Here is a 27,473-nt window from a genome sequence, read left to right on the forward strand (position 1 = left end):
CATTTGTGAACTTGTAATTAATGGCAAAATGGGAAAATGAAGATCTGAGCTCTAATTTGAGCTTCAAATAGCAGCAAGGCTTTATTACTAATGAGAAATTTTTAGTACTGTTAATACCTGTCAGGCAAAATTTGTCAGGTTTTCCTCTTTTGCATTGAGGTTTTTTAATATGTCCCTTCATAAAATAGCAGTTTGCTGTGGTCTTTGACTTACAGAATGGGCACAAAATCAATAGTCTTGGTTCCTGATTGTTGGATATGATGATAGTTTTGGCATAAGTAGGTGGGGCGCTTGTGCATTTTGTTGATTTTTTTTTTTTGGTCTGTTTCTCCCTCTCCACCTGCCCTTCTGGTTCTGGAACTAGGTTGTTTGGCATTACCTAGCAATGGTGCTGTTAGGACTCCAGACAATGTCTGCTAATGTTGTGGCTTGATAATAATTCAGACACATTTAATGTGCTGTTACTCCATGGTAAGACTAAGATGAGTTACTACTGAGTGGGCATAAAGAAAGAATATGATACAAATACTTCATTTCTAAAAGATTTCCTTCCCCATTTATGTTCATGTCACCTGAGTTGTTTTAGAAAGCTGTTTAATTTCACTAATGCTACATTCACATCTGCTTTTACATTTTACTCTGGGGGCTGCTACAACTTTTTGCCACCCACCCTCACCATAGAAAGGAAAAGCTAAAGCATTCTGCAGCTGTTCCTTCAGTCTGTTGTGTGGCTATAGCCAATACAGGATTCATTCCCTCAATAATAGCATCTAGCATTTATCTTTCTCTGAAGCTAAAATGCCCCTACATCCCTTGTCTTAATTTTTGTTGTGGTTGTTTTTTATTTTGTTGTAGACATATCTGTGTTGGAGTGAAAATAAAGAAACATAAGTTTTTAGCTTTCTGAACAACTGAGGTTTTCCTTGATTTATAAAAATATTTATTTTTACAGAAAAAATAAAGCTCTTGTTAGAAGAACTCTGGATGTGCATTGACAGGGCAACAGGAAAAAGAGAGAATCAGGAAAATGATCCTGCCTTGGGTGAGATGGAATGCAAAGTCTTGAAATTTTCTTGAAGCTGTCTCTCTTTCTGACCAAAAAATAAATATTGGTACATTTTTTCAGCTTCTGTTCAGGATAAGGCATGGCCTGAAAAAAGAAGACTGACTGTTAGAGAAGGTAGGTTCCAGTAAATGTGAATTTGTTAATATGCAAGTGCATTAATTCAGTGTTACTGGGATATCATCAGGTTGGTTATTGTTTGCATAACTTTTTTGACAGACTTGAATGCTTCCCTTGATGACTGTCTCATCAAGTACATGTGTGATTAGAATTTTTGAAAAATATTTGCAAATACTAATTTGAACAGCCAAATAAACTGGAATGCTCTTCTAAATAAAAGCTGTTGTAATCTGCTGTTGCAGTTGAGAAATCAGATTCTTTTACTATCAGCTGCTTTGACTATTTCTAAGTAGTCAAAACTCACCCCTCATGTTTTTATCTTAATTATTATATCATTATAAACTCTGCAGTATATAATATGAATTACAGGATGCCAGTGCTCTTTTTAGTCTGAAACAAACACATGATAACATAGTTGGATTGTAAAATTGAAGAACCTGTTACTACAATTTTCTTCATTCATACCTGCCTGAATAATAATAGATAACAGTGCATTAATTTTCATATTGATGATGCAGAGAAACAAAATGTGTATTGTATGTGATATTCAGTAGAATAAAAATAATCTGAGTAGTTATACACATGCACGTTCACAGCAAACTTGAACTGCTTTAACTTCAGATAACAGATGTTATTTTCCTTCTGCCCTCAAGAGTAATAGGTGCCTTGAAACTGCATTCGTATTTCTGTAGTTGTCTCTCCAGTGTGTGCTTATTAATCTTTCATTTTTCTTTTCTTTTCTGTACTACTTTAGTTTTCTGTAACTCAGGCTGTAGAGATACTGTCTGGGATAAGCACCTTGCGTTATTTAGAGCTTTGAAGGTAAACTGTTATCCTGTTAAGTCTGAAAATTTTCAACCAGTGTAGATCCCAATGAACCTAGTTTCAGATTGTATTCTAGTGGAATCCATTTTAGAGGTGCCAAAATATAAGGACTGACTCATAAGCCAGTTTATCAGCCTCACTCCCACCAGTTTAATGCAGCAGATCTGCAGCTCCAAAACTGAGCTAGTCCATTGTCCTCTGAGATTCTGAATTTGATGTCTTAATCAAGGGTCAATCAAATAACAAGAAAAAGCACAAGAAACTGAAGTTTGAAATGTGGGTGATTTCAGGGGTGTTGGGTTCGAGTATTATCCCCTTCCCATTCACCACAAGGGGAACTTTAGATTTCAGGAGTCTTGTCCCATCTTTCCTATTCACATCTCAAGGAAGCTACAGTACTTTCACAAAAGGAAACAATTGTCCACTACAGTCCCTTCTAGTCATCCCTCTTTTGCTCTTGTTGGAGTGGCTAGATGCTTTGGGTTTGGTTTTTTTTTTTTTCCCCTCTTTAAGCCTTGGACAGCCATCTTCTTCTTCTGCCTCTCATGAAAGTGATTATTACCTTGGATTCATAACAGCAAAATGCTTGTTTTTACAGATGCAATGTTCTAACAAAAAAAAGGATCTTAAAGAGTTTGCCTTAATTTCTTATCCCGTATTAAAATGGGTTTCATCTTAGAGAGCAAATCAGCTTGATGATAGTATTACTGAAGTATCTTTTCCAGAGACTGTCAGTTCATCTGTCTGCCTGGATCTAGTCTTTCAGAAAGATACTTATTTGGCTCAACTATGCTGTAAAATATCCAAAGCTTTGCATTACAATCAGTGCCTTCTCTGTTGCACCGAGGTTTACGACTTTAAATGGCATTTTCGAAGAACATATTAATGTATGAAAACTGGAAGACTCATTAGGCTTTCCATTCCTGTGCCATTGTGAAAGCCTCATAGGACAAAGAGGTTTTGCCAAACTTAATTTAAAATCTTTTTTGCTTGGACTTGGTAGTATTATTATAAATCTGCCAGTAATAAAGTTGAATGTACCTGCAGTTGACCATCAAACCAATAACCTTAAGCAATAATCTAAGGTTAAAAAGATATTGCTGGTTTTTCAGACTTCGGAAAACTGTTTCTCATGTAATTTGAGCATAAAGTCACTTACATTGTGATTGGGCATGTGAAGAAGCATTTGAAGAATCTTGCAGCCCAGTGCTGAAGATTTTGGTAATTTGGATTCTCCAACATGCACTGTTCGTATGCAGGGTTATGGCGAGAGGAGATGAGGGAAGATGGGAAGACCATGTCTGGGAGGAGCTCAGACTTTCAAGTAGCATGTATAATGGGCTTCTGAGGTAAATCTGGCCTACTGCAGAGCTATACCCATTTTAGCTAATCTTCTCATTTGAGGCTCCAGGATAGGGGAGAAGCTGCATATTGATGTTAAGAGCAAGGATGGAAAGGAGTATACTGGAGGTACCTTAGCGTCTGCTTTAATACCAGATAAAAGGACATACAAGACAGTGACACTATATGTAAAATAAAAAGATAAGACCGAATCCCTGAGGACCTGTGTATGTTTTATGGTCCTGAGATCAAAGTCCGTAGAATGCAAGTGATTTAAGAAGCAGAACTGTTTTCTATCTTTAAAACCATATGAAAATCTCTCAAGATAACATCTTTTTAGGTAGTGGAGCATTGTGCGTTTAGTTTCAGGTATGAAATGTTCGCCCTCATTATTTGTTTCATATGATGGGATATGTGAATTTGCTGTCTCAAAAACCAGAATAATATCTGTAGCTCTAAAAAATAGCTAGCGTATAAAACATCCTGAAATTCACACAATTGAAACAGGTTGAAAAATGGAGCGTTGTCGGCAGAGCATTAGAAACTTATCATGAAGAGATTTTTCCTCAGAGAAACATTGCTGTTTGGCCTCGAAGTGTGCAGTTGGTAGTCAGGCATTTGCAGTCACTGTGCTGATAGTGTTGAGTTTTTGCTGTAAACCAAAAGAGATTCTATGGCTAGATGAACTATTTTGATAAAACATCCAGCATCTTAATCTGGTCCTTGTTTTTGAGAGCAAAAAAACAGGACTTGTTTCAGAAAGTTGCTTGTTGTTTAGGGTGAGGTGAGAAGAGGACATTGTTTAGTAACAGTGAATTGCCCTGTAATGTGGACAATCAGGAGCAAAGATTTGAGTTGTAAAATTCAATTTGTTTAACACCAAAGCAACCAATTTTAGCACTGGATTGCTTATTTCACCTTTGCTCTCCTCTCTCCGTTTTTCATCAAGGAAGTATCAGAGTGATCTTAACCTTCTCTAAGAAGTGGGAGAAGGCATCAGTGTAAGGGTTTGAAGCTATGTGGACTAGATTACAGGTTGCAGATTTGAGGACAAAACGTAATCATTTTGGTAAGTGACATAATGAAAAGAGTGCAATTCCCTGGATAAAGTAAAATTTGTCTGTGAAGTATGATCTTTGAGAGGATCCTTCTGATGAGAAGGGCTTGATATCAGTAGGGCTTTTCCTGGACCTGAAGTTCAAGCCAAGGTGCTAAAGAGTTGGCTGTTTCCTGTAGAGAAGTTTACTATAACCTGAACCTTTGAAAATTGCTATGACAGCTCTTCGTACAGACAAGGGGGTAACCATGAGAAAGGCATCTCATTCCTAAAGAAATTCAAACAAAGTTATCAGGGTCTGGGCTGGCAAAGGATGAGGAGAGAAGATTGGAGAATCTCTTAGTTATTCAGATATTGATTGTATCTCTGATCATTTCTCAGAGGGAACTTTGTAGGGGATGGTGTGTATCAATATTCTTGGGCTTATGACTGATCTTGAGTGAGTAGATAAGATGTAAAGTTCCTGATAACTTAGTACTATTGTGTAGTTCACTGTGCAAAGTAAACTTCCCAGTTGTCTAATGGAAGTTCTTCTAGGGGCAAAATAGGGAATGATGTGTTTCTGCCTGTTTTAGTGTGAAGAAAGTTCTGAGCTTAAAACTGGTTGGCATAAAGCTGCATGAAAGAAATCTAAGATTACATCCTGGAGAGAACCACCTTCTTTCTTTCCTTCTTTCCTTTGTTCCTGCTTGTGAAGGATCTCCTTTTCCCTTGAATGATCGAATGGGACTTTGACTGTGAAAGGAACGTAGGTTTTTCATGACAAGATGTAGAACATCCTGGAAGCTCTATGTGACTGTAGTTTCTAAATAGTTTTATAAAACAGTGTGTGATCTTAAAGCCTGTAAGATGCTTTTTTGATCAAAGGAGATATCAGATCTTACTTATCTTTGGGGAAAATGAGGTGGTAAGGCCCTCTTACGCTGAACAGTTTCTCCCTCCTCCTACTGTCTGTTGCAGCAATTGAGATTTTGACATGGAGCTGCTACATGAAGTGACTGAGATGGATCTTGGAAATAGGGTGTTTGATCAGTTTTCCTACTGACTCCTTAGTGGACCCAACATAGCAGAATGTGCTTAAAGATTATTCGGAGAGAGATTTCTGGGAGGTCATGTTCATCTATTGAATTAAATTAGTATTTTTGATTCTGATACTGCCATTGATGCTGCTTCAGGATTATCTTTGCAAGTTCTAGCAATGGATAAACACTGACAGCAATAATTAATTACACTATTCTTTTTTTTATTTTTCCAACAGAATGCAAGTTGTGCCAATTAAATCAATACATCCTCTGTTCAAAATCATTTTGTGCATGTCCAGTTCTTTATACTGTGGGATGGTACTTGGATGTACGCAAAATAGGCTTGATCTCTTCCTTGAGTACTGCTGGTTCTGTGTCCAGCAGTGTTTGTGAGCACTGTAAACAAGATCCCATATACAAGTGTTGTATAAGAACTGCAAATATTACAGAGTAGGTTCTAGTTTTGTGTGGCACACTGGGGTTTTGGGATTGTTGTTTTCTAGTGTTTTATTTGAGGTCATCTTTTCTTTTTATAAAATCATAGAATTTAAATTTCAGAAAACTGGGCCATCTTTTCACTGTTAAAAGTATCTAGCACAATTATAATTAATATTTAAATTCTTTGTCTCTACTGTTTAGACTTTCCTGGGGCAATGTGTTTTGTCTGCATGTAATAATACAGTATAATAACAAAAAGTGTGATTTGAAAAGGATCAAAACAAATGTACAACGCGAAGAATCACACAGAGCATTTGGACATGCTTTCTTGCTGCTAGATGAACTGTGTAAAACTGCTATAACTGACCTTCTCTTGGAAGGGCTGTCAAATGCTCAGTATCTTTCATTGTCTTAGTGGTTCAAACCCCTTTGTGCATAGGTATGTTTTGGGGGAAACCTCACTTCTAAGAAAGTTTGGTTTTGTGGTTTTTTTAAGGGTTCAGCTTTAACCGAGTCATATCATAAAAGACAAAATCTTGTACAATTAGACTCAATATTGAAATTTAAAGAACAAACACTTTAAAAGCATATGCACATTAAATCATAAAACTAGGAATATAGCTAAGAACTCCCTTACTGTGTTTATGGCAGGGTCAAAGCTGCAGGATGCTTTAAGTTGAGAATGACAGCCTGAGTGGTGAACGTCACTACATGCTTCTCCTGCTTTTCCTGAACATGAGTTACTGGGCTACAACTGAAATAAATCATTGAGCTGTATGGACCTACCTAGTATGGACCTTCCTGATAAGAAAAATTAGGAAGAATAGTCTTAATGATCCAAGTCAGAAGGTGGTTTGGGTGGGAGCTCTTTGCACATACATATACCTTTCTCATGAAAAAAGAATTGTTTGTGAATAACATCTGATCTCTGTAAGGAAAATATTTCTGAAAGTGACAGTAAGTGCTTCTTATTACTATGATGTATCATCTCTATAAAGAAAAATGTGAGGGGGAAAAAAACTCTTAACAATATTTTTGTGTCTTAGAAACTGTACAAATCCATCAAAAGATCAGGAAGTGTGATGCCAAAACGCTACCTTGGTATTCTTCGCTAGAAAGTGCTGGAAAGCAAAATTCTCTAACAGCCATGCAACTTCAGACAAGTACTGAGCCTTTTGAAGGTGACTGTGTTGAGAACAGGACTACTGAAGAATGTCTGCATGGCAGTGAGGATAAAACTGTAGAAGTGATAGAACAGACACATCGGGCACACAGTGGTTTAGACTTCTCCGATCAGGAGCAAAAGGGCCCAGGTAGAAATGTGATGGATATATTGAATTGGGCCAGACCTCTCCCTGCTCTGCTTTCTCCAGTACAGCTTTCACCACTAACTACACAGGTGAGTTCCAGGGTGTGTCTGACTTGGCACTAACTTGGTTGTATAATTACTGCAAAAATAATGATGTGATATTCCTGGGTTTTTATATTTTTTTTAGTATCAGTATTAGTTATTTTCTGAAAGGGTCTCTGTGTGAGCATTTAGATCCATATGAATACTTTTTTACCATCTAGCATACTGCCTATGGAAGAGGGCAAAACATAATTTTCAGAAGTATATTTAAAACAAAGTCACCCATGTCTCAACTGCTGTCATAATTTCTTTTCCCAATGTTGCAGATTTACAGGCCCAACTCCTGTTGGGAATAAGCATGGCTTTCATAGCAAAATTCCACAGCTTGAAAGTCAAGGGGCACCTACTGAAATGTTGTTTTCCAGTAATCTTAGAATGCAAATAAGTAGGTAAAGGAGTTTCTTGACTTTTCACAGAGGTACTTTCCATTTCCTCTGAAAAACAATAATGAAGAAGGATGTAATTCTGTTGATCAGCCTTGATCTCTCAAAATGACTGCATGTCAGGGCCACCAGTGTATTTGTTTAGAGAAATAGCTCTTAAAACTTGTACTAAGCTTTGGAATATTAACTTTGTATTTTTCATTAAAGGATATACTGTTTGGAGAAGTCACAGGTTCCAGTGACGAAGAAGTTGATTGTAGTGCTGCTGCAGTGGAGGGTATTTTACAAGATGACCAAGTTCAGCCTCAGGGTTGCAATGTATTCAGCCTCACTGAGGAGTATAACAGACAGAGCAAATCATTTGAGCGTGGTCCTGATGCAGAAATCTCAAGTAACCTGAGTTGGAATGAAAAGAATGTTCATATTGGTCCAAAGATGTCAAGCAAGGAGGAGAGAGATGATGAAACAAAGCAAGCTGAAGCTGCTACTTTAATTACAAACATGGAAACTAACAAAGATTGTTTGGAGGAAAATTCTGAGAAGAGAGAAGTAACTGAAGCAAGAGCACGTGAATTGGAAGCCATTGAACAGAAAGCAGATAGTGAGGACATGCACGGTGTAGAGGGAAGTTCTCCAGCTGATTTTATGTTACGCAGTTTCAAGCCTCAGAATCAGATGCAAAAATGTAGTGAGGTAGAGCAAACAGAAGAGAATGTAATCTTAATCAGAGCTGTTGATTATGAGGGTACACAGGAAAAGCACGGTAAATTAGTGAAAGCAGAAAGAGATGAATTATCAGGAGAGACAGAAACTCCCAGGGCAGTATCTGTTACCCAAAATGTTACTCATTTGCCACCTGAAGAATGCATTGTGCTTCAAAGTGAAGATTCTGAGGAGAAATCTGATGTGTTGGCACAGAATGAAGTGGTTGAAAAGGAATCAAAAAATGTAGTCAAAGTAACTAATATGGCAAGTGATGTAGGCAGAAACATAAAACGAGTGGTAATTGGAGAGGAAATAACAGCTGCAATACAGATGAAAGGACTCTATGCAGAAGCAAATAATGAGAGAGAGCTCTCTGAAAATGTATTGTCAAAAGCCTTCTGTGAAGTGGAGTGTCCTAAAGACCTAATGATACAGCGTGATGGTGAGGGAATAATTACGGAGACTGGGGCAGACACTGGAGCTATTGTGATCTCTGCACACTCTCAGTGCTCTGAAATAAAACATGGCACTGAAGAGATACTAGAGAAACAGTGTGTGCAAAAAATAAAAGATGAAGTGGACAAAGAATGTGAACCAGAGACTGTCCAAGTCTCTAGACATTACTTACCTGTACCTGCTATTGAAGGAATCAGAAATTCATTGTCTATGGATGACATAGGCAAAAATGTAGGTATGGAGGCTTTGTCAGCCTTTCCAAAAGATGCTGAACGGCTCACAATTGAAGACATGAATATAACCAGACCTGAGACTATTGAATTAGCCATGAAATTTAATAGAAAGTGTGTTCTAGAAATAGCTGAATCGTCAGAGCTACTGCATAGTGCAGAAAATGGAAAATTAGTAGATATAAAGGAGGGGGCATATTTGAAAGGCAATCCACACCAGGAAGAAAATGGTAGTAATTTATCACAAGGAAAGTCAGACTTGGAAAGTATACTTGCACTACCAAAGACAGCATGTATTATTGATGCAGAAAGCAGTGTAGCTAAGTGTGAATCCTCTATGTTAGATTTCACAAAAATAAAAGGTGAAATAAAGCAACCTGAAAATCCGTGTAGTACAGTAGAACATGGGTTGTCCAAAGCTCAAAACTTTAGAGTGTTTGAATCTCAAGAAACTGAATTCAAAGTTAATCCAGAAGAGTTAGGAGAGGAAAGCAGTGAGCTGTTAGCAGGAGTGGATACCATCGAATCTGTCTTAGTAGAAAGTAATCTTACTTCTCAGGCACAGTTTGCAAAACCTCTGAATCGGTTCTCAGTAACTGAAAATGTTAAATGTGATGAAATAAAAGGGGAATTAAATAATCAAAGCAAGGAATTGGTGACTGAGACTTGTTACAGTTCATTTAACTGGGAAGAGAATGTTGTGAAGAAAAATAGTATTTCAGAGAACATCTGCCAGCCTACTTCAGAAATGGATTTTAATAGTGGCTTGGCTTTTTCTACTCAAGAGGACTCGGAGTTGGGCTGTATAAATACTGAAGAAACAGATTCTCTTGTGCAAGTGAGAATGGGCTTGGAATCCACAACGCCTCCTGACCTAACTTCAAGTCTTCAGAAAGTTGTCAGTTTTGTTGAAACTAATTTCACAGAAGAGAGTGCTTTTTCCCATACATGGGACAACAAAGGAGATAGAAAATGTGTTATGGGTAGCACATTTAACTCTCCTTCAGAAAGCTTGGAAGATGGTGCTGAGATCCTATCTGCTGAAAAAGACAACATGTGCAAAGAAATGGACTGCCCTGAGAAGGAATACGTACCCCAAAATGAAGTGAAAATTCCAGATGAGAAGGAACAGCCAGTAGATAAAGAACTTCAGACATCTGTTAAATCACAGATCCTGGATGCAAACTCTTCTTATGAGAATACTTCTCTTCTCCAAAAGCTTGATTGTCAAGAATCAGGATGCAGAACCTCTACATGGGAGGTTAGAACAGATCCTTCTAGACCTGGTTCACTAACAGCTGGGGGAGAAAGCAAAGAATTGAATAGTTTTGAGGCATCTGGGGAAAATGCCATAAAAAGGTCTAAAACCGATTTTGATCTGCCAGAACAGAGCAATGAATCAGAAGAGAAAGACTGTTCTATACAAAAAGTTAGGTATGTTAAACATTCTGAATGTGTTCCCATGTTCGGAAAGGAACTGAGAGCTTCCAGGAGAATTGCACTGGGTGCTCTGGAAACTGGTGCAATTGTTGATGCTGATTACCAGGTATGTGAACTTCATTCAAAAATGCAGCAAGGAAATACTTCAAAAGTTAGTCATCTAAAAGCAGACACCATGGTGGATACGGATACACGCTGTGAAACAAACACCTCACCAGATACTGCAAATGAGTTGTCAAGTGTGGTTGGGGAGGGTTATTCTAAAGACTTAGCCCCTTGGAAAAGAGAGTGTATATTAGCAATGTCTGAAAATACTGAGGGTGCTAATGAATGCATTGTAGATCTTAACAGAGCTGGATGCATCAATGACAGCGAGGGAAATCTGTTAGAAACCGGGGCATCAAAAGAAAGCCCTGTGATGCCAAATGCTTCAAAAAACGGATTACCACTATGCCAGATGTTAACTGGATTCTCAGAAACTTGCAGACTGGCTGTAAAAAACACTAAATTAGATGCAAGAACGTTAGCACTTGGCAATTTCCTTGGAGAAAATGATTCTGAAAAATTTCAGTCAAATGTGGAGCACAGTCTGCCACATGGTGTTCATATGGGGGTCTCAGTGTTTGAAGAATATAATCATAATCAAACTTGCACTTCTTGCAGCATAGGAGAAAACAACACTGATGTTATTCTAGATGATAGCAACAGGAAAAAAAAAAAAGTCAAGTATCTTCCAAATCCAGCCCTGTCTGATGTAGAGTGCGGTTGTCAGGCAGTTAGGCCGGTTTCTGAGCCACAAAAACCAGTATTTGAGAAGCTGTGTATGTTGGAGTCAGAGGCTTGTGTGGATGTTGCTACCAAAAAGAGCGATAAATTGAAGTGCAACGACCAAGAACCATCTGAAATCTTGACTGTTTCAGCCAAGACAGCCGCCCAAGTAATGCATGCCAAGCTATCAAAGAGGCTATTTCAAGGTAGAAGAAAAACAAAGACTCTCAAACTAACTCAGCCAGTTCTTGCAAATGCTGATACTTCTATGCCAACAAAATGCTCATCTGAGACTATAAATAAAATCAGGAAAGAGATGGGCCCCCCTCTGCCCCCCTTGTTACTGCCTTTGATTGCTACGCCTCCAAAAGTTGCATGTACCGTGTCCCCAGTAATGTCTTCTAAGGGTCAGTCCTCTTTGCTTTCTCCTCTTGATGACCTGATATCCCCGCTACGTGAAACTCCTGTTCCTCCTCTCATGTCTCCATTAACAGATAGTCCAGTGGTAAAATCTGCTCTCTTATTTTCTCCTCCCTCACCCTCAGAAGTGGCAGTAGGTAGAAGAATTTGCTCCTCCCCTTTGAAATTTTGTACTTCCATTCCAAAGCACGCACTTCCGGTCCCAGGAAGGTTTCCTCTGTTTGCAGCTGATAGTGCTGCTCCAGGTGCTCCTCAGGAGAACTCTGTAAAAATATTGGACACTATGTATCCGGAACTGTCTGCAAGGGCAAGGACACTAAACATCCTGAAAGGCAATATTCAGCTTAACCGATGTGCTTTTTCAGAGAGCCAAAGTTTGCCAGGACCTGTGGCGCAAATAGGTGGGTTCAAAGCAATTGCATCGACGTCAACTGCTTTTGTTAAAACTGGGAGCAATTTGAAATCAGATAGTAGCAAAGATCAAGACAAAGATGTGCAAAATCAGCAATTGTTTTCAAGCTTATCAAGTCATCTTGAAAAACGGACGCTACTGCCAGTATCTATGCCAAGAAGCGCAAAGAGATTGAGGCTGGATGGTGAACCACCAAAGCGGGAGCCCAGTGATACTGCTGCGATCAGAAATACTGAAAACAGAGTCTCTGAAACGCAGGAGGCTTTCCGTGACAAAAGCTGTGAAATCAGTGATTCGGCACACAGTTCCAGTTTAGAAGCATCGTTGCCAGAAAAAGAAGTTATTGATCCTGACTGCCAGAAAGTTTCTTTGGCATTGAAGAAAATTGCCGAGTCCTGTTTTGACTTGTTACCAGTTGTTCACGGTCATGTGTATGTTGGCAGTATCTCAAAGATTCCAATAATGAGAGATGAAGAGAAAGAAGTTGTCTATGAATTTGGTATAAAAAACAAGGTAAGTAGCATAGTTCTTAATTTTGTGTTTTAATAATGACTTCTGTGCAGATGAAAGGAGTTTTAAGTGTGTAGTACTTGAATTCTCAATTGTTCAGGCAATCTGCAGTGCCAAAGTGTAGTATTGGAAGGTTATTGGACATCTAAACTTGTATAACTTAAGAAAATATAGAACTTCACAAGAAATTACTGTTCAGTGGTGCAAAACTGCATTTGTAAATATGTTCGCTTTCCTGATGTCGTTCTGATAGTAAAACGCTTTATTTTTGCAGCATTTTTTTGTAGTGGACAGCACTAATAATTCTAGGAGTTCCTCTAAAAGTGTGAGGTTTCATTATATTTTTTTTCAATTAAATAAGATAAACTGCACTGTATATACAATGACATATCCTTTCATTCCATGTTTACCTTTATTATTCTGCATGAGGTTGTTCAAATTAATTTTATTGCAAAAAAAAAAAATCTTTCCTTGGTTGGTTTCTCAGAACTTGCTTAGCATCGGTGTTGAAAAAATTCCCTTTAATTGCTGTCTTTCTCACAGATAATCCATAGTTCACAGCAGCATAATTCACTAGTTGATGCATCGCAGCATTTTGCCCCGTTTCAATTCTTGAACGTAATTAAGTTCTCCACAGATGTTGCTACCAAATTCCCAGGTCATCTTTGTTAGGAGTTGCCAAATTTGGTAACTTAATAGAAGCAATATTGTGGCAGCTTTATGTTTCCGATCCGGCGAGTAGCAAGACTGAATACATACTCCTAATAGGCACAAAGGCACACAGTATGTGCCTGCTCTTGTTCCCTTCTCTGGCTGATCAGGGTGAAAGCCTGGTAGTGGAAAATACATACATACATATGCAGACAGTGTGGATCCCTCCAGTAGCTAACATTAGACCACTCAGTATATCCAGTAGGTGACTCCTGTTCTCTCCGCTTGTCTCATGCACTGACAGAGGCATGGAAGCGCACACACCTTCCTCCAGTAGCTGGTCCAGACGTATGGCCTTATGTGCAGCTGAACTTCAGACCCCCAGTCTTTCAGATAGCTGGTTTGGACCTTCTGGTTCCCCACAAAGACAACATTCAGGCTCCCTGGTGTCTGCAGGTACCCAGTCTAAACCTGTGGCCTCTCCAGCACCTGGGTCCTAAGCCTTTCATTCTGCTCCCCACTTTTAGCCCTCCCTCTAAACATCCTATAGTAAATCTTGTACAATCCCAATATTCTCTTTCTTTGCATCTCATATTGAGTCCCATGTTACTGTAGACAGTAACACCCCCTCCCCACCTCTTGCAGTGTGTAAGGTCATCTGGGGAGTGACTGCTGTTGACTAGTAAGTCTCATGCCTGGACAGTGGGCTGTTTGTCCACCTCTGGAAGTAGTCAAGACATTGTTCCATTTGCTCTGATTAGGTTATTCGGGTTCCTCTCCTCACTTTTTCTTTAAGGAAGATACTTTTTAATCGCGTATCTAAACAGTTTATATTTAAAGAATGGTGGTCCTAGTCTGCATCTGTTTAAGGCATATTTATTCTGAGAAGTTGCTCCTCGGTCTTTTTTTTGTCTTTTGCTGGTTGCCTCTCATTTACTTTTCTGCATTTTTAGATGTATGCAAACAGTATTCTTGCAAAAAAAGATAGTAGTTCTTTTTACTTGTCATACTACTATAACGTTATCAAATATTCTTATGTATATCATAGTCTAACTGTATTTTTTGTGCCTTATAGCATTTAGCAGAGCCCTTGTTGGATGTTATTCTCAATAAACTCAAGACTCAGAAGAATGCCACAGATTACAATTTCAATCAGGCTCTATGTCGAGTCTATACAGGAATTTGTCGACAGTTAGGAGATTTGGAAAGAGCCCGCCTTTTCTGCTATAGCCTACTTAAAGAAGGTATAGTATGGCTTAGTGGTCTTGGATCTTAAAGATGCTGTTTGCCTTTGCTGTAGTGTTCCAGAATGATTATGTTTGTAAAAACAAAGAAAAATCCTGTGAAAGGGATGTTTTCCTTAGAACTTTTTTCTATAGTGCAGAAGTATAGACTGTTCTTGAAGAAATTTCCTTTCTCACAGTTCCTCCATATCTGTGTCTCAGTTCGGTGATGACCTGGGCTTTTAGTAGTCTACTCGTTTTTCCAAAGAAATATTTTATTTAGGATCCTCTGTGCTTTCATCTTTGCCCCAAAATGATAATGTGTTTCCAGGGAATTTTGTACTTTTTGCTTATTAGTATTTTCTTTTTATTTTAACTGAGTAAGCACTGATTCATAAAGCAAGTGTGATTTAAAAACATGTATTGGCTTAAAATAGTGTCAGGAGTTGAACAATACCGTGGTCAAAACTGATGTATTTGTACAACATGTCCTCCTTAAAGTTTTATTACTTCCCATTATCCAAAGTCTTGCTTTGTTGAGAGGTTTTTTCATTTTGGTTCCCTTCCTCTCCCCCCTCCCTTTTGTTCCTGGTGACAAAGGTAATAAATACATACATACATACTGTCATTGTAAACTAAGAGTCTGTCTTAGTTCTGGAAGGACTTCACTTAGTTTGAAAATACTGAGCCATCCAGAGCTCAGAACAGTATAGTGGTATCTGTGTTTCAAATTAAATATGAAATAAAACTTGAGAGCAATGAGGAGCGAAATCCTACTGCTTTTGATTGCTTCAGTTAGTGGTTATCTTCCATATAACATCCCTGTCTTTTTTTTAATCTTATTAAGGACTGCGATTTTATTTTGTTCTTAATTATCTTTTTTGTTGTTGAGTTGGAGTATTTTTGTTTGGGGTTTTTTGCTTGGGTTCTTTTTGGAATTCCTGTTTTCTTATCTGTTTTTCTGTCCTTTGTGTAGTCCATCATAACTCTCCTTTCACTTATTTCATGTTAATAGTTTTAATACTGCACCATGTCAGAAACTATTACTTGTCAGATCCCTTTTCTTAGTCTAAATTAACAATTGAGCCTTTTGTTTTGCAGTACCTTGGTACTTTGTCTTTCTGTGGGCTCTTGCAAATATTAAACATCCCCCCCTTTTTTTTTTTCCTTTCTCTTTCTGGGTAAGATCCAAAAGATCAGTAGCTATATGCAGATTTTTGTGGAATGTTTTTTCTGTTCTATACATTGAATTGCATAAATTTCTGTTGAGGTTGTTCTGTGGTTTTTATTGTTGTCTTTTGAGTGTGAACGGCTGTAAACACATCTTAAGGGTTGTTTGGGTTTTTTTAAATTTGGTTATTTTGATCTGATTACGATGCATTTATTTTTAGGGTTTTCTCTTTCATGTAGCTTCACGTGTTAGTTCCCATCAGAACAATGGCAACACAGCTGTGAGCTATGTGCCAGCCACACAATTGCCAAATTGACTACAAACAGTCAGTACTCCCATCATCTGTTCTATTGACTTCTTGTCCATCCTTTTTTGTTCTCTTCTCCTGTCAGGTGTTCTACCTTAAATGACTATAAATTAAATGTTACCATTCTTTGGGTTTTTTTTCCTTTTACCCCTCCTCTGTTCCTCTGGGGTTTTTTCTTTTTTTCTTTTCTTCTTTTGATGCCCCTTTAACTCGTACTCATCACTGACGTGAGTCTTTTAAGTGTTCCAAATTCATGGGCAGGCAATTCAAGTTGCAGCATGTAGATAATTCTAGTTTAGCAATAGTCCTTGTTCTGACAAAAAAAAAAAGTTCATTCTTATGTGATGAGGGTCCTCAGAATAGAGAAGACCCACCCAAGACATTGGATGGAACTCCGTACATTCCTTATGCTTGGTGAATCCATTAAAGCTTCTTCATTTGGTGTATTTTCATATGCTCTCTGGTTCTTAAGATCTTTCTGAAAATGTGGAAGTTATGCTGAAGTGAAGAGGGAAGACACATTTAGCTTTCTATAGTGACAGTATTGTTTCAGGCATATGTACTGCAGTATTTCATTTCATGCATGAAAGTAATATCTACCTCTTGCTTATTCCAGTGTACTACTTATTGCTTGCAGTCCACCCACTCATGTTTTGTCCTAATATTTTGCCTTGAAGGTCTCTGCTTTGGTGTTCAGAAGGGTCTGTTAGCTTCCCTTTGATGGCCTGGAACTCTGTCCTCTCTTATTCATATAGTTCTGGATATATAGTTGTCAGATACTTGTTCTGAATGAATTTAATGAATGAGTTGTATTCAATTATGTCAGTAGCACACAGTAGTGTCTATGGAAATACAAATTTTGACATGCATCATTCATATACGCTCACTTACAACTTGTATGATTTCCTTGACGGAGTCTGGGAAAATGCTGAGCAATATCAGATTTCATATTTGAATTGTATGAAAGTTCTTTGCAAAGTTTTGGGGGTTTTTTGGTTTGTTTTTTTTTTGTTTGGTTGGTTTTTTTCCATGTGGATTTCATAGGTGTATGGGTGCAGGGTGTTAGCAAGTACTGTGGATTTGTACTGAAGACCTGATTTTCACATTATTACGAATCTCAAGACTATTTTTTTTCTTTTGGACTAGCTCTAGTTTGATCCAGTAATCAGACCGATCATTTGTGACTGGAGTGTATTAAGCAGGATTCTGGAGCACATCTTCCAGTTTAATTTCATTCTAAAAGAATCCAGTTTCAATGCTCCAAGACCATTCTTCTCAGTGAACTACAGTGCAGTAAGAAGGATGAAGGGATACTAACCTCAAAATGCAAAAGGAAAGGTCCTTTTGCAGTGTCAAGTCCAGTGAAGCCTTTTTTTTTTTTTTTTTTTTTTTACTTAAAAAAAAAGTGACATTACAGTGGAGGAGGTGGCTTGGTGGTGTGTGTGTTTTGTTTCTTTTCTTGGGTCTTCTTTTTTCTTCATCTTGGGACTGAGATGTGCTAGTACAACTCCCCTTCCCTGGGCTGCAGTTGTTACGTGACTTCTGTGCCTTCTTTCCTAAGTTATCTTGCTGAAGAGCGTACTAGCTTTTAATGCCTGAGTGTGTATATATATTTTTTTTGTGTGTGTTTTTAAACGTTAAAAACTTAATCTGTTCTCTCTTTTTTTCCTTAGACTTTCCAGACTCAGAAAAATTGATTTTATTTATCACAAATATATGGTCTGATATATTTGTCTTCCAAGGTGCAGTTAACAAAGCTATGCAATTAGTTGTCAGGCAGAGTGCAAGCAATGAGACACTGGCCTGTTTGAGTGCTTATCTCAACTGGGAACAGGTAACGTCTTCTTTCATTGTCAGTATCAGCTTTTGTCTGCATTGGTTGCTTTGGCTGAATCAAGTCAAGCGGCTTAATTCTGATGAAGGGTGTGAAGACACCCTGTGAATCTCTCAAAGAATGCGTACAATTGCACAACTCATGCTGCTTCGGGCCTTTTTCCTGTGGATGTCTAGACCCTTACTCAAACCCATGACTTTTCTTGTTTTTCCTATTAAATACTAATCCCTCTATTTAACATTAAAAGTCAACATTGCTTTTAAACTTTGACTGGAGTGTTCTTGGACTAGAGAATTCTGCCCCTCAGTGGAACTGTGACTTTGATATTCTTTGAGGTCTGTTTTTTGTTTTGTTGGGATTTTCTTAATATGTGTTGGGCTTGTCTGTCTTTCATAGTTCTCTGTGTAATAGGCAATTATTTATCACAGTTAATTTTAAGATGAGCCTGTCTCTTCTTACTTATGATCTTTCTGTGAAGTAGACTGTAAATACCCATTTATCACCAAAAAAAAAATGATGAATTAATATCAGAAATTAATCAGAAATTAATTTCATAAGCAGTTGGCATGATCAGTAAAAAACGGCAGTGATGGCAGAAGGATTACCAATGTTAAGGACCTAAGGACTTTTGAGATTTGACTTTGAGGTGTTGGGAGAGTCATTTAATTTCTGTCGGTTTTCAGCAGGCACATATTACCATACTGAAAGGGATGTTGCGAAAAGGAAAAATTGAGACACACTTGATATCAATGGGAGCAAATTTATATCATGCAGATGCAGCCCCAAGGCAGTTGTGGAGCAGCATGTTAGGTTAGGGAATAGGCAAGCTATGAATCAAGATGATTTTGTTCACTTGGTATTTACAGAACTATAGTACTTCCAACAAGCATGCCTGGTATTAATAGTGGGTTTCAAAACTATCAGGGCCCTTGCCTTCAAGCAGACACACAGTCAGAATCAAATATATGTAAAGAGTTTGGTTCTGGGTTGGTAATTTTTCGTGCATTAAGATAATCACCTTCTAAAATTCCAGAGTTCCTCTTTAGATGCTGGTGTTATGGTCTCAAACCTGCTTTTAGAAATGCAGTTGTGTCCAAAAGTAGAATTTCAACTGAGTGAGCAGTATGGAGAAGATCTGAGTGAAGATGCTTGGCAGTACGTATTTGCTGTTGAGCTACTCTGCTCTCGCCTGAAGTGGGACTGGACACATGACAATGTTATAAGGTAATTAACTCTGTGAACCTTTATAATAAAGAAATAATTGCTTTTAAAATGGCTGTGTGTGGACAACTGTGAGTGATTTGAGATGGATTGTTTGTCAACAAAACAAGTTCCGAGGAACAATCAATCATATTGTTTTGTTGAATTCCCTTCTCCCCCATCACTAGAAAGTGAGAGTGGAACTGTTGATGTGTAACTAGCACTCCTTCAGTGTTGAAAGTGAAATGTAACCATACTCATGAGTGTATTATCCTGATTTCAGTCTGATTTTAATTCTAAAACCATTATAATACTTGGATTCAATATCTTAAATTTTCTTTGAACGCTATAATCCAATGCATGGACTGCTACCATACTTAACTTGGTGTAAAAAATGTCATTTTGGTACCTACCTTAATCTGACAGCTCCTATTTTCTATGTAGAATTTACATAACTTAGTGGAATCTCCAAAAATATGGTGTGTGTTTGACTACGACAATGCAATCATTGAGTATAAAGTAAATAACTTGAAATCATCGTCAAGTATCTTATACAAGTTCCATGCTTTCAAATAGTAAAGAAGTTATTTTTAGTGAAATACTTTTAAGATGAATATAAATTAGCTTCAGTGGAAGGTATGTCATTTTAACTAAAGCCATACAGTTGATTGCCTGTGTGGGGTTGTGCTGGTAACAAGTAACTAGGTCTATTAGCATCATTTTAAGGATGAAAAAGGTCTTATCTCAGGTCCTTTCAGATTTAAAAACAAGCATCAGATGCTACTTGTAGCATGCAAACTCTGAATTTTCAGTCATAAGAGAAGCTTGCATGACATTTGAAAGTAACTAGATTTCATATACATCTGTGAAGTCAGTGGGGCAAGTTCTTGACTTAAGGCAGAGATGCAGAATCTTGCAGGGAAATGAACGGAAGATGAACAGGAATACTGTTCTGAACAGAGGTGATTCCTCCAGAAAGTTAGCTTTGATTGTTTGGGTTTAAAACATTCTTTACATGACTCAGATTTGTGGATGCTTGGATTATTATGAGTTTCCCTGGAAGGTGAATTAAATATATAAGTGGAGCTATGAAAATACATGGTAAACAGAGGGAAACATCATTGTATAAATACTGTACCACTTCTTCATGCAGATTTTCAAACTAATTTGTCTTTCACAGCAAAGTGCTTTGGCCTTCTATGGATAAATGGGTAAAGAAGAGAAAGGGGCATGAAACTGCTCAATCCATTCCTGATAGCGTTATAGCATTGACACTCAGGCTAATTGGTAAGTGATGTAAATTCTTGGTTGAACTGCTTTGTGTAATTATGTCCTTGGAAAGTGTCAGCCTGCCTGGAAAGGGAATTGAAGTATTTTTGTCTTTTTTTACATCTTGGTTGTTTTGTTGGTTTTTTTCTTTTCCCACTTTCTTCAAAAACTTTCACTTTAAAAGCCAAACTTTTGTAAATCCTATGCGGATATTTTCTGTTCGTCAGCCTGTGGAAAGCATGTGCTTAAGTTTTGAGAGATGTTACTCTGATTTTGCGATAGCAAATACTAGCATGTTTTATGTATTTAAAATTAAATCATCTGTAGATACACACTTTTCTATAAAGCGTATGTAAAATAAGGTTTTATATGCAACATAATACCTCTTCCTGCAATTTTAAGTTAGATTAATTTATTTGGGATCTAGGTGGTATTTAAGGCAAATAGATAAACTTTGAGTTTCAACAGATGTTTTCAGTATGTAGGCTATATAATATTGTTTGTTAAACAGAAATTACATTCTTAGAGTTTTGCAGTTACAAATTGTAAACCTGTGGGAGGTTGGAACAGTCTGACGTAAAATGTCTTGGGGTCCTTAGTCACAAAAGGAATAGGACAACTGTTGTTCATGAGACAGCATGGTAACAAGGATGACTAATTTTTTTAATTGAAATTTTTATTTTCTGTTGATACTTCAACAGACAATCAGTAAGTCTAAAAATTAGGAAGTTGAGTGTCTAAAATGTCAGATATGTAGTAACCTTTTTTCTTTCAGGTCGATTGGGCCGCATAGGTTTGAAGGAAGGATATCTTGCTGCAGTGAAGAATATTTGTTCTGTAATTGGACTGTTTGTACAGCATGCAAAAGAGGAAGGTAATGTTTATTTAGGGGAACTTTAGTGTAACATCTGCAATGTGAAGTCTTGCCAGTATAAGCAGAACACACACGAATAGAAGAAACACATGCCAAAACAGCTTGTGCAGGTTTATGTTAGTGTGTAACAGTACAAACAGTTTTCAGTTTCAGTCCCTTTGTCTTCCAAAGTTAATAAAGCGTATGTATTACCTTCTGTTTGAGACAAAGAACACTCTCTGAGATAGTTTCAGCCACCCTGGAATTACACTGCTTCATGGAACAGCATGTCAGCTGCCTCAGAGAACTTAAAGGGTGATCTTAACTTGAGCAGTAACAGTAACAGTAACATGTTACCTGAGCAGCTCATGCTGAAGTTTGCTACTAGCAAGATTGTTGTATTGGAAGAGGCCTGCAAGGCACTCCAAACTCCCGACTGAGACAAAGCAAGGCAATTAGGGCAGTAGAGATCTATATTGCTAAGTTATTCTGGATGTTAAGTCCATTTTGCAGTGAAGCGTTGATTCAGGGAGCCTTTTTGAACCACTTGTATTGCTTGTCTTCCTTGCTGTCACGCATTCTTACAAGTAAATGGTATATGCCTGTGTCTGTTTCAGACTCTGTGTAAAATTAACTGTTTTTATAAAAGTCTCATCACCGTTAACTAGAGTAAAATCACTAGATGTTCAGATCTCTTATGACCTTTGAATACTACAAACCTGTTGAATTCAGAAAACTGGAAAGTGTAGTATAAAATGAGATGTTACGGAATTTGTGTGCAGGTTGTCATCTTGCTACTTTCGGGTTTTAGGCATCCCAATTGATGTGTTTTAATTCCCATTCTTGAACTAATCGTTTCTTTAGATTCGGGTTTCCCAAAAACATTACTGCATACCAAACTTTCTATAAGCTGATTTGTGTTAACTTTTTGCAGGTGTTCCCTGGGGTGTGCAGCTGGCAGCCATATATTCACTCTGTGACTTGGGCTCTTGCAACCCAGAAGGTATTGTTGAGGCCATCCATGCTTGGAGAGCAACAGTTCTTAACAGCATCCCTTGTGCTGTCACAAGTGGCATAGCTGAAATCAGTTCTCTGTGTAAAATGGAGCTAAACTAAAATCTAGCGAAGTGGACTGATCAAAAGGAAGAAGTGCCTTATTTTACTAAGCAGTAATTGGTTACAGTTAAAAAAATTACAAAGTGGTGTGTCCTCTTGTATTTTATTTTTTTTAACAGAATGTCTTATCACACAAAGCAAGCTCAAGTATTTTATTTGTCTTTTCTGTTTGAGGGAAGGGTTTTAAATAAATAAAAACGAAGACTTGCTTTTCCTAATAACTGATCAGTGATCTGAAAACCAGTGTGTCTTTGACTCCTGAAATATTTCTGGTTTGATGTCGATAAAAACCAGTAATAGTTTCCATTATTTTACTTCCAGCAATTTGGAGCATGGGCTATTTGACACAACAGAAGATTGAGCCTAGCTGAAAACCCAGCTCTATTTCTTTTATACTGTATTTATAAAGTAACTGTTCAGATAGCAGAACTTTGTCCAGATTCTGCTTTATTTTGCTTGAGTAGTCTCATAAGCTTAACTTAAAATACTTGTGTAAGACAAGTAGAAATTGACTTTTTGTGCAACAATCATGTATAGAGCAACAGAGATGCAAAATCTCTGAACTTGTATATATGGTATATTCTGATAATGTGTCTCACATTTGATATTGTTCCACTTGGGGAATTTTGTGTATGTAAATAGAAAGTTGGTTCAAAAAAAGTCCATGTTTCTAATGATAGCTTCACTACACTCTGTGTTTTTGTACCTTTCATAATAAAAGAATCAAACACCATTGTGTCATTGGTATTTTTAAGTAACGCAGAATGAACTGTTGTTTCTAGCCTTCTATAAATACTACTATGGTGGACAGGAGGAAATTACCTATGAGGTCATTTCACTGAATGAACTGCCCCTAACACTGCAGTTCTGCCTACTGGAAAGAGGGTATATTGCATCTCTCCAGAATTTTCTGGTATTCCCTCGGGGCTGGGGAGGTAGTTTTAAAAATCCATTGAAAACTTATGTTTTCACCCCCTGATTATAACCATATGAAGGGATGAGCTTTGCTAATGCAGATACTCATTGTAGTGGGACCTAGACTCTGCCAGAGCCTTGATGTGGTGTCATTCTTTTTCACTTTTTCTTTTGATCATAAAAAGATCAGAAGGCTTTTAGCTGCTGAAGCCAGCTGTGAACTTGCATAATGAAATCTTTAACTCAGAGCAAATTGGACAACATACAGTTCACACCTTATTCTTTCTCCACGTTGCATCCTTGCAGGCACATCTATGCTTTTGGGTTTGTCTTCAATCAGTTCGGTATCTTTGAATTGCAGCAAGCACTTTACGGTTTGTTCTGGTTCTCGTAAACCTTTTTGGCACCTGAGGAGCAAGTTACATTTCTTGGTCCATGAGTTGCTGCATGAGCTGCAGGCTCTCAGCTCTTGTTCACGGATTTTGTGTTTCCTGGAGGTTCCGCTCTGCAGTATGCTGAGCTGCTTAAAAGAAATAAGTGTCATCCCCTTCCTGCAGTTGTGTTGCTTCCAGCCACATGGGAGGCAAAACCTTATGACGCTGATTTCTGCCAGCACCAGTGAGGTGATGGCTTTGGTTGCATTAGTGTTGATTTTCTTTGGTGCTGCCTTGGCCCTTAGCCATTTTCCAGCTTTGTGCTAGTACTGTAGTCTGGGACATTCAACTCTCTCTTCATTTTGGCTGCCAGCGCTGCTGGCATGGTCAGCTGTGGTGCAAAGAGCTGGTGTTGATATGCGTTGTGATTTTTGTGCCTTTTCAGAGCCTGACTACCACTGCCATCTCCTAGCCCTCTGAGAGGTCATTTCCTCTGCAGTGAAACCATGCAGAGCAAAATGTCCATGGATTTCAGTTGCAGATATAGCTGCTGGCATTCTGGACATCAGACTGACTTAAGTGAGCTTAACATAGCCAACTAGGTCAATGAAAAATGTCCGTAGTATCGGTGTAATACCTGTGCACAACAAGCACTGCTATAGATGCCTATCCTGAAGGCTTGCAATAAGGATCTGTAGAAATTAATCTGCCTCGGGTTGAAGCTGTGTGATGTCTGGGACACTGGGCATTTTGGTGACGGTGAGGACGATGGGGATTTCATTTTAATAGCCTTTACGTATCTTTCTTGCATTAGAATGAGCACAGAGTATCTGGAGTGGAAAAAGGACAAAAGTAAGCAAAGGCTGACAAAGTATTGATAAATCTGGTAAAGAAAATTAATTGGAAATAGATCAAATAGAAGAAAACAAAGGTGAGAAAAGGATCGCAGATGTTTCAATGCAAAAAATCTTGACAGCAAACAGAAAAAATCCTCTTGTTCTTAGAACTTTTATAAAACACTGACATTTGAAGTGTATGAGATCTGCAGGGGAATATCAGAGTTCTCCAAGACCGAAAATCTACAGCTATGCTAATTTGGAAACAGAATAAAAAAAAAAAAGAAAGAAAGAAAACCCCACAACTTCATTTACATGAAAAATCTTCTGTTCTGCTAATATGACCGTCAGAATAATTTTTTCGTGTGCCAGAGGTGAGCCTGATATTAATTCTGTTGTTACTGTCTACTATCCAAGCAAACTGTATTTGAATAAAGAAAACACCTGAAAGTGTGTGCTTCTGTTAAATACTAATCACTCATATAAAAATAATACTTGTACCTCCCCCACACAGTGTCAAATTTACGGTATTTAAGGAACTGTAAAATGACGATGGCCATAAATAGGTGAAGAAAGTATAGCGATTTCACCATATGGAAAACTTTAGCTGTATGATTCTCATTAATCAGAAACCGCGTAAGTAAATTTCTCACCCAGATACGTGTCCCAAATACTAAAATCCTGTTTTGTGTAAAATGCTTAGTCCGTTAAAACAGGGATTTTCTATCATCATTTGCAGATTTTTGCTTTCTTGTATTCTCACACGAATGTTGACTATGTGGCCTATCTCAAACAGCGTATCAGAGAATGTCCAAGTTTTGACTTCCTCCATGCCTTCTCATATCCCTAAGACACAAAAAACTGCCTCAATTGCTAAAAAATTGAAGTCAGCGGTGTAGGAGGCAGTAAGCGTGTGCAGTCATTTATTATTAGGACAATTTTGTACTACGGGCTTCTGACTTCACAGCTGTATTTTCAGGTATTTGACAAATCCCTGACAGACAGGTATTTACTCCAGGAAAAGAAACCAGTCATAAATATTGGGGAGCAGTTTACCTTTATGTCTGTTTGTGTGTAGATGAACAGGATGCTGGAATAAGTTATTCTAGGAAAAAGAATATTTATTTTACTGGAATAGCTGCCTTTATACTAAAAGTTACTTTCTGAGTGTCTGTATCCTAGCCTATTGGCAGAAGTATTCCACTGTGTGCTCAGTCATACAGTTATCCCTTGCCGGAATACTAATTTTGAACATACATACTTTTTTAAAACTATTTTTCTGCGAAAAGCAGCATCTTTGATCTATGCTGCCATTTTTTGTTGGTGTGTTACACCATTAGGGTATTTTCTGGGATGATTCTACCTGTCTAGGTATAGTGGCAAATCTTTTCTGCTGTGAATTAGTTCTTGGTTTGTCTTCGTAAAAAAGAAAGGTCTGGACTCTAGATTGTTTAAGCTCTAGTTATTTTATCAAACCCTCTAAAACTGATTGTCCTGGTTTGAGGTAAAACAGAACCAACTTTCTGTTCGGTAATTTTAGTTCTTAGCTAGGCCTCTTCTAACTCTCTGAAATTAACAGCAGATTGTGTCTAAAGCGGTTCGTTCAGAGTGATACGACAGTTTGTGCCAAGGAACGGTATGCAGAGAGGCTCTTGCTTCTACTTATTGCTATAACAACCACGCTCAGCTAATTGTGTTATATTTGCCCCGTTAGAGGGTCAGAAGTGGAAAAGCATAGAGGGGTCCCACCTGCGGGGAGGAGCGGACAGGACAGGTGACCCAAAATTGACCAACAGGGGTATTCCATCCCATCTGCCCCATGCTCAGTATAAAAGCTGAGGGATCAAAGGGTCAACTCTCTTCCTTCAATGGCTGACGTCCGAGGAGGACCCTGTCTGTTCATCTGCCTTTGATCCCGATCCGTGTGTTCCTGACTCCAACTCTGGAACCTGGTCCCCACCCGTCACTGAGTCCAGCCTGGTGACATCGTCCTGGGAGCTTAATACAGTTTTGTACATACTGTATCTATTTCATTATTTTCCTTTTTATTTTATTCTTAATATTTTATTAAAGTTGTTTAGTTTCTTCTAAACTCGTAAATCTCTCTCTCTCCCCTTCCTCCCCGTGCACGAGAGGCTGGGGGGGAGCATCTGTCGCTGGCCATTGGCCAGTTTGGCCAAAACCACAACACTGATGTATTGTCTTTCTTAGCAACTGCTTTCACCTGCCTGTTTTCAACAAAAAGGATTGCTAAAACAGACACTTTAAAATGGTCAAAACAGTTTTAAAGTTTTCCAGTTTGAAATGACTAATGAAATTACATGCTCGACCCTCAGTTTTAATTGATGAAATTGCACGTATGAATTGAAACCCATCAGAGAGCATGAAGGTTTGTTATCAAGGGGCAGAAATTAGGTGGTTTTATCAGCTTGGAATAGCACCATACAGCTTCACATTCTTCCCATCCTGCCAAACTTTTCAAGAGAAGTCAGAGACTACTATGAAAAGACTGTCAAATTAGAGAGAAAGGGTTTCTTCAGACAGGCTTTGTAATGACACTGTTATTGGACTGAATAGGCTGAGGTCTCCATTTGGAAAATTATAAACCTTGTTTAATTGTACAAGCTTTTATAGCTCCGTGAAATGTTAATGCTTTTGGGTGTTCTGAGACCATCTATTGCACTCAACTTAATAAAGGAGATATTTACGCAAGTGATCTGTTTCTTGGTTATTTTAAATTTTAGTCTTAGATGGCTCAAATTCCTTGAGCTGCCGCATCACCCTGGAGATGTCTAGATGTTTGCTGCTGAAAAATTTCTGGGCTTTCTAAATAAAACCTGCATTTTGTGGCATGCTTTGACGAGGACAAAATGAATTCTGACATGGTTTAAACATCAAGTAGGAGACAGCTCAGTACTTGGTGCAACCTGTCTCCTTGGGCTTCACGTACAGCCATGAGCCTGCCTCCAGAGAGCTGTTGATGATGCTGGATTCTCTACTAACTGCACAGGCCATAACCTGTTTGTTTTGGTTTTGTTTTTTTAAATCTCAGCATGATCGGGGCAAATGTATAGTGTTCATTTAGGGCTCTTCTGAGATTTTGTTACTGCTCACTGCTTCAAT

The 27,473-nt window shown here is 38.1% G+C and overlaps 1 protein-coding gene across 6 annotated transcripts in view; it reads left to right on the forward strand.

The window, feature by feature from the left end:
• The window catches only part of ICE1 (interactor of little elongation complex ELL subunit 1), a 36,391-nt gene extending 13,443 nt beyond the window's left edge, over positions 1–22,948 (forward strand). For 2 of the 6 annotated variants that reach the window (XM_063325670.1, XM_063325672.1), the window contains exons 11-20: positions 953–1,042; positions 1,127–1,180; positions 6,913–7,265; positions 7,868–12,604; positions 14,328–14,496; positions 17,627–17,787; positions 18,821–19,011; positions 20,168–20,274; positions 21,032–21,130; positions 22,044–22,948. In XM_063325670.1, coding sequence (XP_063181740.1) covers positions 953–1,042; positions 1,127–1,180; positions 6,913–7,265; positions 7,868–12,604; positions 14,328–14,496; positions 17,627–17,787; positions 18,821–19,011; positions 20,168–20,274; positions 21,032–21,130; positions 22,044–22,225 — 6,143 coding nt within the window. In that variant the 3' untranslated portion in view covers positions 22,226–22,948. Of the gene's footprint in view, positions 1–952; positions 1,043–1,126; positions 1,181–6,556; positions 6,824–6,912; positions 7,266–7,867; positions 12,605–14,327; positions 14,497–17,099; positions 17,788–18,820; positions 19,012–20,167; positions 20,275–21,031; positions 21,131–22,043 lie in introns of those variants that run through there. The other 4 variants (XM_063325671.1, XM_063325675.1, XM_063325673.1 and 1 more) reach the window with 4 other exon arrangements.
• Positions 22,949–27,473: the final 4,525 nt, after the last annotated feature.

Source organism: Chroicocephalus ridibundus, chromosome 2, assembly GCF_963924245.1.
Source record: "Chroicocephalus ridibundus chromosome 2, bChrRid1.1, whole genome shotgun sequence".
NCBI classification, from domain to species: Eukaryota; Metazoa; Chordata; class Aves; order Charadriiformes; family Laridae; genus Chroicocephalus; species Chroicocephalus ridibundus.